Below are 21,908 nucleotides of genomic sequence, written 5' to 3' on the forward strand. Positions count from 1 at the left end.
ATAAAGGGTCATCCCAAAGGTGCTTTAAAACTATACATTTGAGCTTTTTAGGCCTTAAAAATTACTGTTTTAAGAAAGGATTGTCTCGGGCGCCTGGGTGGCTCAGTTGGTTAAGCGACTGCCTTTGGCTCAGGTCATGATCCCGGAGTCCTGGGATCGAGTCCCACATCGGGCTCCCGGCTCAGCAGGGAGCCTGCTTCTCCCTCTGACCCTATCCCCTCTCATGCTGTTTCTCTCTCTCTCTCAAATAAATAAATAAAATCTTAAAAAAAAAAAAAAAAAAGAAAGGATTGTCTCTTGGTGGAAAGTTCATTAAGTGGGGCAAAAAACCTAATTACCGATTTTTTAAAATGGGGAGAAAAGCAGTGGTTCTCAACTCAGATGCATATTAAAGTCACTGGAGACCATTAAAACAAGATCGACATCCAAGTTTCATCCTAGACCAATTAAGTACGACTTTTTGGGGGGCAAAAGCTGCCCCACCGCTAGCACCACCACCATGGGCACAGTACAAGTACTGACTATTGTTTTAACAATGCCCAGATGATTCCAATGAGCAGTGGGGCAGAGTACACTAAAAGTAAAAGTCCACTGAAATTACAAGACAGGAAAAAATAAAAAAAGCTGCTGGTAATGGTTCCACATGTTAAAGAAAATATTTTTTTTTCTTTAGACAAACCTCCAACTCATAAATATTCACGTTCAGACTCAAGCAAAATAGTCTATAGTGTATATACAAAGATAAAAAATACCTACTAAATCCTGTGTCTGATTAATGGACTTTTTAATTTTTATAGGTATAATATTTCCTTTCTTTGGTATGTCAATTAAACCCCTTCTGATAATACAGGCTGGAGATGTATGTTCCAGTCAGTCATCATATACAGAAATGAACTAAAATTACTTAATCTTTTAGAAACAAAATCAAGGATTCACAAACTATGGCATTTTATTTCAGAGCCTTTGCTTACATTTGTACAATATATTACATAATTCTTCATTGTTTGCAGATCCTAATATATACTTTATAGCTTTTATTCTATAAGCTTTTTCTTCAACGTTTTGCTGTCAACAAATCTTTACAGTCCTGTACAAATTTGAATAACTTGAAACCATTTTCAACAAAATTAGTTACTGTAAGCACACACTACAAGACTGAAAATGCTTTTCTTAGAAAAGTTGAATGTAAAGGATTCTGACACGTTAGCATCTACAACAAAACGCTTCGAAATTCTCACATGTCGTATTGCCAGAAAACAAAACATGCCAGCCCCATCCAAAAAAAGTACACAGAACTACAATTAAAACGGTAAAACAGTCTGTACAGTAAAGTACTGTGTATTAACAGTGCCAGGTATTAAATAGCTTGAATGAACACATCGCAATATACAAATGTCTTACAAAGGTGTAGAATTAAATACAAGTGCCAAACAGAACAGAGATTGGAATCATACAACATAAAGTCAATACAAGTGAAAACAATTTTGCGTTCATTTTGGATTTTATACAAGGCATTTAATTTTATAGGCCTACCACCCCGATTAGCTATTTATACTTAAAATAACAACCATCCTTTTGAGACAGTTCATATCATCAACCTTGAACCACACTAATACAGTTTACTTGTTCCTGAAATCCTCTTGTTGTAGCTCATAATAAAATAAGCAATACAAATGAATTATCTGTATTTAAGGAAAAAGAAACATTTACAAGAAAACACAAAAATATAACTGTTATAATTCATTATGAATAAATATACACTTTGAACTGGCTAAGTACAATCTTTATACATTGTTTAAGATTTAATACAGTTTATTAGCCATTTTCTTTTTTCACACAATGTATTATATCAAAATTAAAAAAAAATACTGATTTATAGAAAAATGGCAAAGTACAGTAGTTCCATTCCAATTTGAAGGGGCATGAAAAGCCACTGCAAGACCTTTTAGCCTAATTCAAACCTGTAAACATATTCAGTCTTTTTTAAAGAGAATCTTTAATATTTGGTTACCAGGATTGATGTCTAATATCCTGTTAACTGCAGGTTTTGAATTTATTACATGTGCTTGACTTATACAATTAAAGCCACCCTAAGGTGACTTGCTTTAAAAAACAATTAGCTCGTACAAATGAAAATAGGTTCATATTTTTTCATAAATAAATGGAAAAATATCAAATGTTCCAGCTTTAACAAAATACAAGGGAATACATATACAGTAAGTTATCTTAACATGTTCTGGCCCACCGAATTAACTATGCTTACTGTATTGTCTCTACAGGCAGTGAAAAGCCTCCATTTGCCACAGTGGAAGGCCTTCAAGTTACCAGACACACAATTCCCAGACAAGTTGGAAACAATTATTGCTTGAGGAAAAGCAGTTCATTGTACTTTTTCTTCATAAAAAAAGTGCACTTAAGTGCCAAGTCAGCTTGTCAAGAAACAATTTTTAAATATAAAATAGTGCTTGTCTGATTTTTTTTTTGTGCCACTGTGCAGTATAAAAAAAGACGTGGCCCTCAACAGCCATTAAGTGCAAAGTGCTTTAGCAAGTCCTGCTGTCACCTGCACTCAACTGACATTCCATTTTGTGATGCGCTGGACATTGACGGTTCAGCTAAAGTTAACATAACAGCAGCTGTTATGGAACTGGATGAAGGGGAAGAAGAGGATGAGGATGTAGCAGCACCTGAAGAAAGGGAAGACCAAACCAAAGGCTTAATAAACGTATATACAACAATAGAAAGAAAGAAAACACCAGTCCTCTCAACTAAAATTCTGTTGTCTAAAATCATTTAGCTGACAACAAGAGTGGTCTGTATGTCACAATACCATAATGTAAAGAGAGGAAAAACTAGTGTATCTCAAGTAGCTAGACCATGCCAAACTACAGAGTTAATGAAAAAGGACAGATCAGGGAATGCTGCTCCTGCATGGATCAATTAGGAAGAAAAAAAATCATGGGCCCAGTCTATTAAGACATGGAAATAAAACTGAGAATCGACTTTCTGTAACAACAGAAACAAATGTCAAAAAGAGCTTTGAATCCAATAGGAAAAATCTGTAATCCACCCAAAACTCCGCTTCCCTCCTCCTAATTCCTGCATCTTCCTGTGTTGGGAGTTTCTTAGGAATTTAAATGGTGATGAGAATGGAGGGCTAACTGATCTGCATTTTCCTGCACTTCATTTACAAAGCAAATGACACATTTCTTATTTTCCTCAGGGAAATTCTCTCCTTGTTATCAATCAGTATTTGAAAAAAAAAAGTTTTAAGGAATACATGCACAAGGTAAAAGAAATTCCTTCAGTACAGGAATATAAGGTGGAAAAGCAAATCTTCTGATCAAAAACCCTCCTAAGTCCTCCAAATAACACTTCCCCATTGTTACCAGTTGCTTCATAGTCTTTAAAACTCTAGAATAGGGGCTGGCAAATTATTGCCCCCAGGCCAAATCTGGCGCACCTGCTTCTGTTAAGAAAAATTTATCGGAACACAGCCATGCCCATGTACTTACATCTTGCCTATGGTAGATTTCACACCTACAATGGCAGGGTCAAGTTGTTCTAAAGAGACCACTTGGCCAACAAAGCCCAAAATATTTATCATCTGCCTCTACAGAAAATGTTTCCAACCCCTGTTCTGGAGGAATGTTATCTCCAAAGCTAGAGATACGATATGCAAATTTAACATGTGTAGCTACAACGCTACTTTAAAAAAACAAGTGGAAGCATCACAGTATAGTGTTTGACTCTTGATTTTTTTTTAACAGTTAATCTATCTTATGAGACTGTTCCATAGCCATACATATACAAATACCTCTTTTCCTTTTCTATTTTCTTTTAAGATTTTATTTATTTGAGAGAGAGAGAGAGAAAGAGAAAGAGAGAAACAATCGGTGGGGAGGGGCAGAGGAGGGGAGAGAGAGAGAGAAAGAAGCAGACTCCCTGCTGAGCAGGAAGCTGGATGTGGGGCTGGATCCCAGGACCTAGAGATCATGATCTGAGCTGAAGGCAGGCGCTTAACTGACTGAGCCACCCAGGCGCCCCCCCTTTTTCTTTTCAAAGTTGAATAGTATTCCATTATATTATGAATTGTAACTTCTTCAATCCCTAGTCTCTTCCTGTTAACAACAATGTAATGACTATTTTGAGCATTTTAATTTTTTTTAAGATTTTACTTATTTATCTGATAGAGAGCGAGCGAGCACAAGTAGGCAGAGTGGCAGGCAGAGGGAGAAGAGAAGCAGCCTCCCCAATAAGCAGAGAGCCTGATGATGCAGGGCTCAATCCCAGGACCCTGGATCATGACCTGAGCCAAAGGCAGACGGCTTAACCAACTGAGCCACCCAGACACCCCAATTTTGAACATTTTAAATAAAATTTTAAATGTCTACTTTTTCTTCAGTGTAATGTATCACAATTTAAATAATTTCTATCTGTTATTATAAATATTACAACAAACTTCTTTATGGTTACTATTTTTCCTTGAGACCTATTCTTAGAACTCGAATAAGCTAGTTCTCCAAATATATAGTCAAACTGTTTTCCAAAATAATTGTGCCAATGCTTCCAGCAATGTATATGAATTTCACTCTATTTTCCTAGCACTGGTTTCAGTTATACATTTTCGGGGGGGCTAGGAACAGTATCATTTGGCTTTTCTTTGACAACTAGGATAGTCATTTTCCTATTGATATTTTTTTTTTATTTATTTGAGAAAGAGCAAGAGAGAGAGAGCATGAGCGTGGGGATGGGAGGGCACAGGGAGAGGGAGAAGCAGGCTCTCCACTGGGCAGGGAGCCCGACGTGGGGTTAGATCTCAGGACCCTGGAATCATAAGCTGAGCTGAAGGCAGACACTTAACTGACTGAGCCACCCAGGTGCCCCTTCCTACTGATACTTCAATAGTATTTAGGAACTGACTTTAATGCTAACTCCCCAGAGAAAGCATCCATTTATCAGAATCACTTGCTATAGAGAATCTGTGGTGACCACATATACGAAACACTGTTTTAGAGGAGCAGTTTCTGGATAGACCTCTTACTACATAAAAAACACTCTAAAAAGGCTTGGATGACTTTAAGAGTAAGGAGCTCTTTAAATAGTATGCTTATTATAATTGATTTTTAATTATTTTTAGATGGTTATATATCAAATAGAACCCTGATCCCCCTCCTTTGACAGAATGTTTCTGTATATACTTTCTATATATTAACATTTAATTTCTTTTCAAAGTACTCCATAACCCAGACTTTCAGCCAGTGCATAAATTAAAAAGCCTAGACAAAAGGTGGAGAGAGTTATAGGACTTATCGCAACAGCAAAAGAGGGAAGGAAGAACATTCCTCTGAAGAAAAAGAAAATGAAAATCAAAGTGCTTCAGAGAATGGGAGCAGTGTCAAAAGAGGAAGGCTGGGGAGGCAAAATCATAAGCTTGAAATGACACTGTCCCCTCCCCCCACCCCTAATGTCCGCTTTCTGCATTCACTACAAAACTATAAAACGTGAGATTTTCCTAGGGTTCCCTTTCTCCTAGGGTCACCTTCTCTACCTCCTCTGCTTCCCCACCCCTTCCTCCACTGAATCAGCTTTAATACAGCTTCTCCATCTCCACAGCTCACGTAAATGCTCTTGAAAAGGTCACTTTCATTCTGTTTAAAACTTTCAAATAGCTGTCCATCTCACTTAGAATAAAATCTGAACCCTTCATCCTTCCCTACAAGGCCCCACATGATTTGGCTTCTGCTTACCTAACTTCCGTCTCTATGCTTCTGCTTACCTAACTTCCGTCTCTATCACTTTCACCACAGTGGTTTTCTTTCTGCTCCTGAAAGGCACCAAGTGTATCTCCCCTCCTTGGAGCAGTTGTTCTCAATCTGGGGAGATTTTGCCCCCTAGAGGATATCTGAAAAACGTCTGGAGACATTTTTTGGTTGTCCTGAGGGTGGGGGGGGGGCCGCATCCAGTGGTTGGAGGCCAGGGATGAAGGATGCTGCTAACCCATTCTACAGTGCACAGAACAGCCCCCCACAGCAAAGAATTATCTGGCCTAAAATGTCAATAGTTCCAAGTTTAAGAAACTCTATCTTAGGGAATACGTGCTGTTCTCTATGCCCAGGACTCTTACGGACTGAATTGTGTCTCCCTAAATTTCTCTGTTGGAGCCCTAACTTCCAATGTGACAGTATTTGGAGATAAGCAATATATTTCCTGTTGTTTAAGACTCCAGTCTGGGGTACTTTGTTAATGGCAGCCCTGGCAGACTAAGAGAACTCTTTTCCCTCAGATTTAACTTCCTCTGGTCATTCAGCTCTCAGTGAAAATGTCTTGACCACTGGTAATCTAACACAGCCCATCCAATCCCTGCCTTAACATTATTCTCTTCACAGTGCTGTTCACGATCCGAAATCTCATTTTTTTTTTTTTTTAAGGCAGATTGTAAACTCCACGAAAGTGAACATTGTGACTTGAGATAATTGTTTTTCTTTAGATAAACTTTTTCCATTTTATAGATGAGGAAAATAAGGCAGAGCAATTAAAGAACTTGCCCGAAGATACATAGACATAAACTCATATGAGTCTAAATGCAGTCATAAACTGCTTTTTAAGTAATATTAATACTTACTTTCTCTCTCTTTCTTCTTTAAACGCTTTCTCCTCCGATCAATGGAAGCTACTTCAGATTTTAATGACAGATAATGTTTTCTGATTTCCTGAAGTTTTTCTTGAAGAATTGTGATACGTTCAGCACTTGTCATATTTTCCAGGTCCGCTGTGAATTTAAAACTTTCATGAATATGTATTTTTGAACAAAACTGTAGTACATAAAAGAAAGCATATAGTAGGGTTGTAGAAAAAGGTCAAATAAATTAAAACTAAGGCTTGTGGGTATTTGTTTCCCTGAGATTTTTTTTTTCCTAGCCTAGAACATAAAAAGCTATGCCTATATAGGAGCGCCTGGCTGGCTTAGTCAGTTGAGCAAGCTACTCTTGATCTCGGGTAGTGGTTTCAAGCCCCACATTGGGTGTAGAGATTACTTAAAAATCTTAAAAAAAAAAAAAAAAAAAAGGAAAGCAAGCAAGCAAAGCAAAGCAAAGCAAAGCTATACCTATATATGCCTGGTATATATAATACACGTATGGTATCCATTGAATGAATGAATGTGCAGAATTAAAAACCTTAAGACCTAAACACGTATGCTAAAAACTCAACATTCATATACAGTATCACTAAAAATCATACTTAGAAATAAGACTAGAAAGACACCAAAATGTAAAAATCATAATATAGTTTTGAATGTCAGGGCTGTGGATAAATTTTTCTCTTTTGTCCTCTTTTTAGATTTTTATGAGTACGTATAACATTTTTTTTATGTATAACTTTTAAATTGTAGGAAAATTTTAGCTAAATATAAAAAGCAGTTTTCAATTTCCTAAGAATATCTCCATATGTGAGAAACTCTGGGGTAATCTTTTTCAAAAAGTCTTTATTATGGAGACTTCTCATATAAACAAAAGTACACAGAATAATAATGCAGTCCCACATACCATCATCCAGCTTCAGTGATTAGCAATTCATGGCAAATCTTGTCTCAAATGTCTAACATCCTGTCATAAATATCTAGTTAATGTTGGCATTTGCCTGAATTGCCTTGAAATTTTTCTTTTAGGAACTTGTTCATTCAAATCAAGATCCAACTAAGCTCTCTACACTGCAGTTGGTTACGATGTGTCAAGTTTGGTTACAGCCTCTTTTTCAGGGTTATTAGCCTCAAGAGTTACCAGGCTGAAGTTTCTTCCTCTTAACTGTCAGTTTACTAAATGTCACTTACACATCTGAAAACTCCATTTGTAAACTTTGGGTAATCGATTACTGGGTTCCTTGAGATCAGGATCCTTATCTCCATTCTTTCCACATTTTCCTGGGGACTGTGTCCTTGCAGGAGATTTGGTACTGTGAGATTTCATTCCAGTGGAAACTGATTTGACTGGCTGAGTCTTAGTTACACTTTCCCCAGCAGAAAGTTCTTCACTATCACTACTGTTTGCTGAAAGAAAAATAAAAAGAAAAGCATTAGTAAACAGAAAAGTAACAAAAAATTTGTCACCGATTTTAGTAAACAATTTAAAATGAACCACATGAATTCATTACTAAAGTAAATACCTTGCTTTATAGACCCTGCCTAAAGACCTGGAAAGTCATCATGTACAGATACAGCAGCATCTCAGTCAAGGGAAACAAAAACAAAACCAAAAAATTCTTACCTGAATTGCCAATAATATTTAAAAAAAAAAAAAACATTCAAACTAATCTTCCATTATACCTGGTAGACTGTCAAATGTATCATAATTACATATTTGAATGGCTCTTAATTCTGTTACTATTATACAGCATTTTTTTAAATGACTCATTATAGGAACTTAAATTTAATATTTTAGGTTGTATACAGATCATGTTCACGTAACACTTTCCCTACTCCTCTGGCCACAAGCAAACAATGATAAATAATCATGAAATTCAATAAAAAATACTTTAGGTTCCCAAACTCTAAACTTCGATGTGTACAATGATTTTCTCCTCAAGTAACTCCTACATCGTAGCTCGTTGACTAAAATAAACCATCAGTTCGACTCTGGTAAATATATTCGGCATGAAGATTTCACAAATCTATGTAAGAACTATGTACATCTGCCTCTGCTGAGTAAAGCCTCAGTCCTTCAATAAAAAGGCTTAACCTTGCCAGTTTACCATGTGAATAGGTGATGGGATTGATATTTCCATGAATTACCGCTTTCTGGATACAAAGTATTATCTGAGATTCCATGAGTTGGTTCCACTTTACTAAATTATTCTCAGAAAATGGTTTCCTCATCTGATTTACCAAGCCTTTAGCCCAATCATTAAAATGGGAGAATACAATTAACTATAACTGCTACAGAACAGTTATAGAATACAATCAAATTTAACTGCTGTACCTCGAAACTGTAGGAATACATTAACTGACTTGTTGAAGATGAGCCCTCTTAGGAAATGTCATTTAAATGGTAAAGTCTTGTAGACAAAAGTAGCACTGTGTAGTAACACTTTCAATATCCTGTCGGTTATTCCAAGTAATTGGTGATCAATTTGGCATGTATTTATTCTTTATTTAACAACAGCTACCCCCCAAAAAAGCACAGTTAGGCTCTCAAAGCCTGAAAAGTATTTAGATAGAAAAGGTACATAGCAACTCCTCCCACTGTGGTGTTTGGAGAATGGAGAAACTCCTTTCCACACATCTTAAACGAATCCCCTCCCAATCCCACCACTGCTGCTCTGGAACCCCTGGCAACTCCTAGCTAAGCCACCCAAGGCTTGGCCCCACTCTGATGCAGTGGTCTGCCTCAGCCTGGCTTTCACGGCCTTGCTGAGCACAGCCGCCCGGGGCCCCGAGGGACGCCATATTCACCGCCTGGAAGTCATATGGGCTCAGCAGAACCTCGGGGAGCTGGCCGCATAACCCTTTTCTGCACTGAAGTGCAGCCAAGCCGGCCGATAGCAAAGGTCAGGCAGTGGAGGTGGCAGGAGTCTCCTGGAAGAGCAGCAGGAGGTCAGTGTGGGGCACCTGAAAAAAAATTCTTTACATATTTTCTGCTTCTTACTTTGTCTACAAAAGAGAGATAAAATGTGCAGCTCTCAGGAGAAATACAGTATATAAATTCCTGTTGGTCAACAAACAGAGCCATTACTAAAGTTAAATCTTTAGTATTGTATATAGCTGCTCTTGGGACACATAGTTTGGGGTACCAAAGATAAAAGTAATAGACTGGAGCTGTTGGAATTACAGCTCTAAAGCTATCTTGATTCTTCTCTTCCAGTCTGATTTGGCCTTGAAGAGTTACAAAGCAATCAATTTCATTGTAATAAAAATAATATATAATTGAAGCATTTTCAATTATATATGGCACATATAAATGACAAGTGGAAAGAACTGTGGGACATAAAACTAACAAAGATGTTGAGCTTATATTATATTGGCTATTAATTTAAAAAGGATTACCTGATCATTCATCAGCAATCAATACCACTGCTGAATATCAACACCAAACTGCTTAATCCTAGAATTTACCTAGGATCAGAAGACTTCTGTGTGACTTTTTTGAGGGCAGAGACAAAATCAAAATAACTATCCCATATCCTGAATACCCTTTTCTTAATGGGGGGAAAAAAATATCCGCCATTATTTTTATATTTAAATAATGAGAGGTTTCACACTTACTGCCTTTTCCCTTTTTTTTGTTGTTTACCACTGTTGCTTTATGGCTTCGCTTCTGCTTTTTTGATGAACTTCCTCCTCCCTGAGATTCTTTCCCTCTTTTCTGACCTGTACAGGCTACGATGGGAAAGAAATTATTAAGTAACACAAAATAAAATCAAACTTTCCTAGGTATAAATTAATTCCACATTTTAGAAGCATAGAACAATTCCGAAACCATGCATGTTCTTTATGAGATTTATAAATTATCGTAGAAATTACTGTAATTTTTAGAATAAATTATCATTAATACACTGAATTACTGCACGTAATAAAAGTTAGAGTTTTATTTTTTTTTTTTATTTTTTTATTTTTTAAGGTTTTATTTATTTATTTGACAGAGAGAGACATAGTGAGAGAGGGAACACAAGCAGGGGGAGTAGGAGAGGAAGAAGCAGGCTTCCCCGTGGTGCAGGGAGCCCGATGTGGGGCTCGATCCCAGGACCCTGGGATCACGACCTGAGCCGAAGACAGACGCTTAATGACTGAGCCACCCAGGCGCCCCTAAAAGTTAGAGTTTTAAAAAAGCAAAGTATGCACATCCTTCTTAGAAAAATCAGATATAAACTAAAAATAGTTCTCAATTTAGTACTGGGAGTTTATGAGTCTAGTAATTCAAAAACAGGTAAATGCTGAAAATAAAAACTGAAATTTGTTAAAATTCAATAAAACCAAAATAAATATTAAGATTTAATTACAGGTAAAAATATTGATATAATGATATTAATATAATTTTAAAATGGTATCATCATATTAACGGGATAAATTTTAGTAGTAATTCACACTTAGTTATTTTATCAATTTATTTATTTCAACAATGACTTCACTGCCAAGGCACTGGTTAATGCATATACCATTTACAAATCCAGCATAGTAATTCTAAGAAACTTTTCATCTTCTTGGTAGGAAATTATCCCGAAACATCATAAATGTCTCCCTTTTCTTCAAAAGACTAGCTTATGTCCTACATCTTCACTAAGACCTTCCTTGATGCCCAGGCTTCATGACTTGACCACTACTTCAAACGGTAGTTTCAGTACATTTTTCTATACTATTAACTTGGTCCTCAGTATCTGCTGTGTTTCTGTGTATTTCTAAATTATATGTGTCATCTACCAGACTTCTTCAGACATTAAGAAAGTCTCATCTCTATTCAATACAATGTCAGATACTATAATGACATGATATAAATATGATAAAAAAAATTGTCATGTTTCACTAAGAAATATTTCTTAGTCCTGTTACCAATGGTAAAATCAGTCTTGAGCACAGCAGACATGGCTTCCTTGGTCAAAAATGGAATAGGCTATTAACTATTTTGTTTGCAACTTCCTAGATAGTTTTTTAATTACACCTTACTGATCACTTTTCCTAATGCCATTTTAAAATAACAACTTAAATGAAACATAAAGAAGGTGATTAAGATAAGGACTATATTGAAGCACAGAGTCTTAAAAATTGCCAGATTTCTCCCGAAAAGAGTATTAATTCTGAAGCTCTCAGCTGCAAAAAATAAAAAGCTTAATGTAAGCTAATTGGAGAAAAATCCTAAATCTAAATTGTAAAATTTACATTTTTACTTTTGATATAATGTGAATTTTAAGAAATAAAGTTCTTAAAATGAGGCCATATGAAATGAGTGCTTAAGAATTTATTTCTAAAGAGAGATCAATTCTAAAAAACTATTGATAAAGCAGATGGCCTCTGTTATCCTAAATTTGGGAGTACTTCTCAAGTTGAATACTTTTTAACCTGGTCAAGATTAAGATTCTAAAGGGCAGTGCTAACTTAGTCTATCAGAAGACAAGCTCTTGCATCTTTTCTTCATGGCACACATACTATAGCTGTATGAACGTGAAAACACAATGAAGATCCCAATTGAATTGCAACTATATTTTTCACTTAATATTTGTTTTTTAAAAAGAAATGTTTTAAGTCAAGATTTGTGTGACAATATTACATCAATTATATCTCAGTAAAGCTGAAAAAAGAAAAAAAGGGAAACTATTTGTATGAGAAAACTTGGAATTAATTCATTTGAACTCTATCACATCTCCTTAAGTTCAGCTAAAAACATCAGGCTAGCATAATAAAAACTGTATGTTATATAAAATACATATCCTATCTTTATAATGGAAAAGTATGTTTCAAAGCCAAGTGTCAGCGTATATTATATTCATTTGAGGACATCTGAATGAAATGGTTTATAAGAAAAATGATGACAGAAGTATAGCTATGGCAAAGTCAAAAGGCACTAATACTTTTGGGAAGTACTAATTTGAATTTCCACTTTAAACAACTGCACGGAAAATCAAAAAAGTATTACTGTAGGTTATTAACATATACATTGGTCCTTCAATTTGGAAGCTATGCATCTAAGAAAGCATCAAATTCCTTTACAAACTCACACAAGTTAGTCAGGCTTGAAAATCAGTTTGACACGGTTGTCTGAGGAAAGCAGTGCCTGGACAGTTGGTTGCTCCAAACCCCTACATACAGTATTTGGTTAAGGGTGGAGGGGTCTGTCAATAAATCAAAATGTTTATGAGAAACTGCACATTACAATCGCAAAAACAACGTTACAGAAATATATTCAAGCTGCTCATGCCATACAGTCAACCAGTGTATAATAAATTTTCAAAAAGGTTTGGGTTTGGGCCTGGGTGCATTTCTAGCCTGTGTTCTGATCCACTATGAAGTGTAACAGACAGCTCAAGCAAAGGACATTAAGTCCTCATCAAGCTTTTCAATTCATTCACTATGCATTGCTTAAATTACCCTTCAAATTTCCATTTTTACCATGTTCACACAAGTACTTCACTTAAACACCTCACATTCTAACGAGAGACACCGTGAAGCCCTTGGAAAGGTAAGAAGGGCAGCGTGTACTTGCTCCTCACCTTTGTCAGGCTGTTCCGGCTCTGGCTGATTACTACTGCTGGAGCTCACACTTGCGTCAAAGCCGGCCGGTGAGCTGTTCCCTTCCGACTGGAGATCTTGGAGCTCCCCCGCGACACTATCCACCTCAATTGTGCTATCCGTTTCGCTCTTGATACTTCGAACCTCCTCTTGGTTTGGAGCCAGCGGTTCTGATACCGTCACAGAGGACTGCTGCCGACCGGCTTCTGTTACAGTGACCGAGGAAGGCGATTCAGGTGTAGTAGGAGGGGTATTGAGCACGGAATTGCTGCCACTACTCGGAAATTCTGCTTTTTTGTCACTGACCTCCACGGGTTTTTCCTCAGCAGGTTTACTATCAGCACTGGCTGGAGGCGGTGTTTCGAGCTCGGCACTGGGTGAGCAGCTCTCCTCCTCGGCCACAGTCTGCAGGGACCCCTCCGCCGGCCCCTCTTCTGGGGCAGGATGGGGCGGGGAGGCTGCCGCCTCCGTGTCAGAGTCTGAAAAAAGCTCCTTCAGTGTTTTTTTAGGCCATTGTCCCTGAATGCTTGACCAGACGTCTTTTCGATCTTTAGCTCTGCTGTTCTGAAGTCTTTCGTCAGAGTTATTTAAAAGTTTTATCCTTTTTTCTGCCACCTCTGAAAATCCTGAATAGAAACCAGTTGTCCGTAGAGATTTTCTCTTTTCCTCCAAACCGTTATATTTCTTAGTTGGCGTCATCTTTGTTTTTGATTTTTCTTCTTCCTCTTCATCTGAAGAGCTGTTGCTACTGTTCTCTATGCAAAGTGATTCTTTGTTCTTGGGCTTATCTTCCTTTTTGCCAGGTGATCCGGTTTTTAAACACTCCTCTGTATTGCAATACCTTCTTTTACCACGTTTTACTTGTGGCTTTGAAGACTTCTCTGTGGTGTCCTTCTTAACATCCTTTCTCTTTTTTGTGATTTCATCTTCTTCTTCATAATCAGTATCTTCAGATAATCCTTCCATATCTTTTCTTAATCTTTCTGGAGATTTTGACACTGGTTTGGATATTGCCAAATCTGCATGGACTTTGTTTTCTTCTAGCAAAGACGAACTGTTCTGTTCCTCTTTTGCAAGAAGATCATTTCTGGTGTGGGTCAAATGATCAATCTTAGAGTCTTCTTTGCCATTGTTATCTATGTCTTGAGCACCGGTCTCATCCTCCTGCTCACTGTCTTCAGCAGAACTTTCAGAAGCTAGAAAATAAGATGAAAAACTGATGAGTATGATAACGACACTAGCAATGTCTTCCCTGTGCAAGGCAGTTTATAGCCCTCTTGGGTTGCTACATTTTATCCACATTTTGCGGGTGAGCAAATGGAGCTTTGGAGAGGGAAGATACACAAAGATGGTAATGTTTTATACTGGGACAGTGGCTGTACTAACACTACTGTATACTTTTGCCAAAACACATCAAACTGTAAGCATGAAAGTTGTGAATTTTATTGTTTGTAAATTATACCTCAATAAAGCTGATTATAAAAAAAAGTTCTCAAATTTATGAGTGGAATATAACAGCGCAGTCAGGATGCAGTCCCAGGTCCAGGTGATTCTAACTTTAAAGTCTGTATTCCTATGAAATTGTAGGCTTCATTTTCAGTGTAGCAATGATTATTCAAAGATTTGTGAACAATGAATTTCCACGATGTTTAAAGAAAGACACAACTAACTTAAGTAACTGATACCTTATATAAAAATACTTACAGAATTTATTTCTTAAAAATTCATTTTAGTAAATGAATTCAATTAAGTGTAAAAATAATTGCCAGGAGGCCTGGGTGGCTCAGTCAGTTGAGTGTCCGACTCTTGGTTTCGGTTCAGGTCATGATTTCATGGGTCCTGAGATGGAGCCCCGTGTTGTCGGGCTCTGCACTAAGCAGGGAGTCTGCTGGAGACTCTCTCTGTCCCCCTCCCTTTACCCCTCCCCACCACTTGCATGCATTCTCTCAAAATAAATAAATCTTTAGAAATAATGATTGCCTTTGCTATGATTTTAATATACCATTTACTGAGAAAATGCTACATGCCAGATGCTTTGATATGCTTTGTATAGATTGTCTGATTCAGTTTCACAATAACCTGATGAGGGGCATGTTATTATTAACCCCATTTTATAGTTTAGGAGACTGGGATTTAGAGAGGTTAAACTACCCCAAAGAGCTAGTAAAAGTCGAGATGAAATCAAAACCGAAGTCATTTGACTCCTGAATTTTAGAATCGTAATTACAAAACTATGTATGTTCTTTAGCTAAGTTTCTTAAAAGTAAAAAATAATTTACACAATTACAACAGTTAAAAACATTTAAACTTTTCTGTATAACTGAATTTTTTTAAACGGATATCAAAGCAATGTGTATAAGACTACAAATGTAGACTCATAATAGAAAACCAACAGCTCTTTTTCTTTCTCCCTCAGCCTGCAAAGTCTCAATACTATTTCTTCGGATAGTATATTATTAAGAGAGGATAACAGTAACTATTTGTTCACTTAGGAAGTTTAGTCTGCAACGAGCAGTGAGGATGTTTTCTTATTAATACTCCCATCTCCTGCCATACTTTCTATATATAGTTCTCTTTAGTTAATTAAATATGCTATTTGTAATGTACATAAATGTGATTCACTGCAGAAGTAAACAGCACACATGATAAACTTCCATTCTCATAGAGCTGTTTATTTTTCCAAGTTTCCAAAAGTCCTTCTTTTCTATGTTATGTCTTCCTTTTGTAGGCCTTTCACATTTCTTTCTTTTTTTTTTTAAAGATTTTATTTGTTTGGGAGAGAGAGAGAGCACAAGCGGAAGCACTGAGAGAGAGGGAGAAGCAGGCTCCCCGCCGAGCAGGGAGCCCGACGCAGGGCTCAATCCCAGGACCCTGAGTTCATGACCTGAGCCGAAAGCAGACACTCAACCAACTGAGCCACCCAGGTGCCCCTTTTCACATTTATTTCAACTGTTCTGTAAAGTCAAGCACTCCCTCTAGTTCCCTTATTCACCAAATCTCTCTGTCCTAAAGGCCTACTTTCTACTCCATCTAGGTGGTTGCTCTCTGGGTCTGCTCTAACAGCCATCATCCTAGGAATTCCCTTCACTGTTTTCTCTTGACAGAGATCCACTGTTAAGTGAACTGCCCATCTTCCTCCTTCTTGGTTTATTCCCATGGGTTGCAGCACATCATCTAGTACTTTCCTGAAAAAGGTACATAGCAGATATTCTTTGTCTATAGGTCTAAATACATCCTAACCCTCAAACTTCATTGTTTTATGGATAGTTTAACCAGGTACAGAATTCCAAGTTGAAAATTATTTCCCTTCAAAATTTTGAAGGTACTTTTGCTTGTAAGTGTTAAAAACACTACTTTCATTTGTCTTCTCAGTGGTGGTTTTTAATTCCTGGTGTTTTAAAAATTCATAATAATGCACTGGGGCATGGCTCCTTCTTCACTAATTTTTCAGGTGTTTGATAGGTTCTTTCAATATAAAGATTCAATGTCCTGGGGTGCCTGGGTGGCGCAGTTGGTTAAGTGTCTGTCTTCAGCTCAGGCTCAGGTCATGATCCCAGGAATTGAGCCCCACATCTGGCTCCCTGCTCATCAGGGAGTTTGCTTCTCCCTTTCTCCCTCTTCCTCACCACCACCCCCACCCTGCTTGCTGGTGCTCTCACACACACACTGTCTTAAATAAATGAATAAAATCTTTAAAAAAAAACATAAAGATTCATTTCTGTCAGTTCTGAAGATTTTTCTTCTTTTAGGGGGTCCTGGGTGGCTCAGTCATTAAGTGTCTGCCTTTGGCTCAGGTCATGATCCCAGGATCCTGGGATCGAGCCCTGTTGTCAGGCTCCTTGCTCAGTGGGAAGCCCGCTTCTCCTTCTCCTACTCCCCCTGCTTGTGTTCCCTCTCTCGCTGTCTCTGTCAAATAAATAAAATCTTAAAAAAAAAAAAAAAGATTTTTTCTTCTTTTAGTTACTTGGTAATTTCTCCACCCACCCAAGGATTATTCCAGGATGACCCTAGTGATTGATACGTATATGGGGGTGGGGGGAGGAGAATATACCACTGTATATACAGCGCTCACTAAGGAGAGAACATAAGAACAAGCACTATATATATAATACAGCACTCACTAAGAAATGAGCTACAAATCAATAATATAGTTGTGAGACAGTTCATAAGAAAACCCTAGCTGATTTTTTCTTGTTCAGTTCTTCAAAATCCAATTGCTTTTTATAGTTACACATAACCAGGCATGCTGTTTCCATGGCTTCTTGATTCCTCAGGCTGACCGATTCTAGAAGTAATGCTAGTGTCTCTTTCCCCATTGTAAAAAACAAAGATATAAACATATGAGTATACTCAAACAACAGTGGTATGTGTGGGTTACTTGTTAATTTCTTCCCCTCTAATTTCACTATTCCTAGAATGATACTCGATATCACTCATCTTCTAACATTTCCATCACCGCTTTCTTATACTTTCTGGAAGTCTTCCTCAACTTCAAACTCTGCTTTATTGAATTTTAATTTCAGTTTTTATTTCCAAGTTTTTCTTGTTCTTTGTTCCCTTTTCAGTATATCGTGTTCTTGTTTTACAGATGCTTATAGGTTCTCTGAGATTAATAATAACCAGAGATAATAGTTTATGTTTGTTATCTTCACTATCTCTCTCCTCAAGGGTCATTTCTTCTGTTTGTTTTAGTTTCAATCTTTTATGCTGGAGCTTTCCTTGATTATTCACACTGAAGGATGACCTGCTAAAGCTTGACTGTGTTGTGGTAGGGTTTATTAGCGGATAAGCTTTCCATTTGGTGATTCATCAGGGATCTAGTTTACTTAGGGGATCTCTAGTACTAAAATGTGGAAGATTATTCTCTAGAGACATTTAAAATTTCTCCACAGAATTTTAACCATCACGCACTCTCTTGTTCCGTCCCCAGCCCATCTCATGCCAAGGGGATAGACTCCTAGCTGTCTGTGTTCTACACTTGTAGGTGGTCTCACATTATTTTTTATTAAATTTTATTTATTTATTTAAGGGAGAGAGAGAGAGAGAAAGAGAGGGAGGGAGGGAGAGAGCGGGGTGAGGGGCAGAGGGAAAAGCAGACTCCCGGCCGAGGAGGGAGCCCGATGGGGCAGGGTGAGGGGGGTTTCCATCCCAGGACCCCAGGATCATGACCTGAGCCGAAGGCAGATGCTTAAATGACTGAACGACCCAGGTGCCCCTCACATTATTTTCTTTATATATACATGTACATATACACATGCATTCATAGTAACAATCATTTTTTAACTGGAAATAATCTGAAATGTCTTGAACTCAATCTATGGCCAAATCTAAAATAAAATAAAATTTACCACAGAAAAGGGAAAATATGAAGAAGAGAGTATTTGAAATGTTACAAATATGCCAATGTGATGCTCACTGTTGAATTATGCACAATAGGAAAAATAAACGAAGTAACCTAAATATCTTTTTTATCAAGAACTAATTTTTTTAAAGATCTTATTTATTTATTTGAGAGAGAGCAAGCATGAGCAGGGGGGAGGAGCAGAGGGAGAGGGAGAAGCAGACTTCCCGCTGAGCAGGGAGCCTGATGTGGGACTTGAGCCCAGGACCCTGGGATCATGACCTTGGCTGAAGGCAAATGCTTAACTGACTGAGCCAAGGCGCCCAATCAAGAGCTAATTAAATAAATTATGATACAGCTATTCCATAGTATGAATGTGCTGATATAGAAAGATTTATCAGTTAGACTATACCAAGCCCTGCCCCAAAAGGCGGGGTTTGTAGTGTCAATGATCCCATTTATAAAAATATCATATTGTATATGTGTATATACGTATATATGTGTTATTTAGGGATATATATTTATTATAATATATAGTAACATTAATATATTAATAATTATATATTACACACACACACATATTATACATATGGTATGTTAACACTATTTCTGAAATAATATAGCAACAAAAATGGGGACAAATAGAACAGCAACAGAATGTGCAAGCCAGAAAGCAGATGAATGAGAGTCAACAGACCCAAAAAAGACAACCCTTTTCTCAAGTCAGCAGTGAATGGGGCTGAGAATGAAACCAGTCTGCCAGAGACTCAGGAATAACTGGCTATACCATGTACCTATGAAAATGAAAACTGAAGGAGGCAGCCTAACATAAGGAGCAGTAGGTGAACATTATTTGAAAAGTATTTAAGGGCGCCTGGCTGGCTCAGTCAGGTCTGCCTTTGGCTCATGTCCTGATCTCAGGGTCCTGGGATCGAGTCCCACATCGGGCTCCTTGCTCAGCGGGGAGCCTGCTTCTCTCTCTGCCTCTACCCCTCCCCATGGCTTGTGCTCTTTCTCTCTCTCTCAAATAAATAAAATCTTCAAAAGAAAAAGAAAAGTATTTACATTCCTAGGTCCTCACCCCCACTGCAGTTTGCTAGGTGACTACTCTTCTGGAGGTTTATTCTCTGAAGATGGTAAGACAGGGTTCCTGGCCTAGGCAATGCTAAGAACTACTGAAGGCAGAGGTACAGGTGTGATGCTGAACTCAGTGGGATCAGTGAACTAAAAATGCTAAGGCGCACCTGGGTGGCTCAGTCGGTTAAGTGTCCAACTCTTGATCTTAGCTCAGGTCTTGACCTCAGGGTCATGAGTTCATGCCCTGTGTTGGGCTCCATGCTGGGTGTGGAGTCTACTTAAAAAAAAAAAATGCTAAGAATTTTCCCTCCTCCCTTTACCATTCCTCAGCTGGATCCTAGATCTAGCACTGGAAGCCATTCTCTTACCCTCCAGTCAAGACTAGAAGACTCCTCTCTTTAGAATGCAACTAGTCTAAGAAAAAGACCTAAAGATCTGACAGTAGTCCTCTCCAAAAAACAGCCCACCCAGATTACCCTACAGTGAAACTCAAAGTTGACCTGTCCCAACAATGTGCTCAGGATTCCTAATTTGGAGAAGACAGCCAAGGAAAAAGTCCTTCATAAGGAAGAGATCAAAACAACCAAGCAGGAAAAAGCAAACTGGAAGTAAGTAACCATGCAAAAGAAGAACAAACACTTACAATATTCTTTGGAAAGAGCAAAGACAGAAAGGTAAGACATTGTACCCATCTTAAAAGAACAGAATGGTAGGAGGCCATGTAGAAAATAAAGAGCTCTTGAAAATTAAAGGCATTACAGCTGTCACTAAGCATTATAGCAGTAAATTAATAGTCAATAAAAGGATCAGAAGATAAAGCTGAGAAAATTTCTAAGAAATCAGAGAAAAGGGGCACCTGGGTGGCTCAGTCAGTTAAGTGTCTGACTCTTGACTTCAGCTCAGGTCATGATCTCAGGGTCCTGGGATTGAGCCCCACATCAGACTCCCCACTCAACAGGAAGTCTACTTGTCTCCCTCTCCCTCTGCCCCTCCTCCTGATCGTGTGCTTGCACACACTCTCTCTCTCAAATAAATATATCTTTTAAAAAAATAATCAAAGAAAAACATAAAAGAATAATAGCCCCACCCCCCAAAAGATAAACATATTAGAATATTAGAATATGCTATAGAAAGTACAATATTGATATAATGACTAGTCAAGAAAAAAAAACACACACACACACAAAAACAAACAAAAGAGGCGCCTGGGTGGCTCAGTCGTTAAGCGTCTCCCTTCGGCTCCAGTCGTGGTCCCAGGGTCCTGGGATTGAGCCCCACATCGGGCTCCCTGCTTGGCGGGAAGCCTGCTTCTCCCATTCCCGCTCCCCCTGCTTGTGTTACCTATGTCTCTGTCAAATAAATAAATAAAATCTTAAAAAAAAAAAAAAACACAAAAGAGAACAGTAAAATGCAGAGGAGGAAATAATCAACAAAATAATTCAAGAAAAGAACCTCGAACAGAAAGGCACACGTTTCTAGAATGAAAAGAGCCTACCAAGAACACAAGACAGTGGATAAAAATATATCCACATAAGGCATAATCACTGTGAAATTTTAGGACGTTAAAAACAAAGATTGAAGATTCCAAATATACGGACAAGCAAAACAACAACAAAACAAACAAACAAAAAACCCATGTATTAAAACAAGTCACAAAGAAAGAATGAGTAATTGGAAGAGCTCTGGACTTCACAGAAACAACATTAGAAGAAAAAAAGACAATTGAACAATACCAATAAAACACCGAGGGAAAAACATTCAACCCAGCTAAACCATGCACAGAATACATTTTCTCAGACATACACAGTCTCTTAAAAACTTAACCTGCCTTCTCACTCACTTGTTCTTAAAAAGTTACTAGAGAATATGTTCCACCACAATGAGAGTATGCTCAAGGAGGGTAAAAAAGACATGAGATGCCAAAACAAAGGAATCCCAAGGAGTACTCTGAACAGTGATCCCTAGAATGGGATCTATCCCCAGGAAGATATCTGTATACCAGATGCAGAAGGACACCAGTCCATACTAGCAGTGTTGTTTCCAAAGAAGGTAATATGAAGACTACTATCACTAAGATGCCTGCTGCCCCCATACAGTCTGAAGGAGTTTAAATAGGTTTAGCTTGTTTTAACATGTTGATGAACTTCTAGCTTTCCCCTCCATGTCTGCCAGGTGTTACTCCGATCAGCTGACTACATCACTTTACCCAGCAGAAACGTTTTTCTTTGACCTGCACCTGAAAGCTAGAGGTATATTTGGTAAGCCTAGAATCAGAAA

General features: G+C 37.8%; 1 protein-coding gene across 3 annotated transcripts in view; it reads right to left on the reverse strand.

Annotated features, from left to right (window-relative positions):
- Positions 1-833: 833 nt before the first annotated feature.
- ARID4B (AT-rich interaction domain 4B) overlaps positions 834-21,908 on the reverse strand; it is a 144,411-nt gene continuing 123,336 nt past the window's right edge. For all 3 annotated transcript variants that reach the window (XM_032430409.1, XM_032430410.1, XM_032430408.1), the window contains 5 exons: positions 13,195-14,409; positions 10,259-10,372; positions 7,832-8,047; positions 6,626-6,772; positions 834-2,687 (listed from right to left, as the gene is read on the reverse strand). In XM_032430409.1, the coding sequence (XP_032286300.1) occupies positions 2,560-2,687; positions 6,626-6,772; positions 7,832-8,047; positions 10,259-10,372; positions 13,195-14,409 (1,820 nt within the window). In that variant the 3' untranslated portion in view covers positions 834-2,559. The remainder of the gene's footprint in view (positions 2,688-6,625; positions 6,773-7,831; positions 8,048-10,258; positions 10,373-13,194; positions 14,410-21,908) is intronic.

The sequence above is a fragment of the Phoca vitulina genome, unplaced genomic scaffold (genome assembly GCF_004348235.1).
Source record: "Phoca vitulina isolate PV1807 unplaced genomic scaffold, GSC_HSeal_1.0 scaffold43, whole genome shotgun sequence".
Taxonomy (NCBI): Eukaryota; Metazoa; Chordata; class Mammalia; order Carnivora; family Phocidae; genus Phoca; species Phoca vitulina.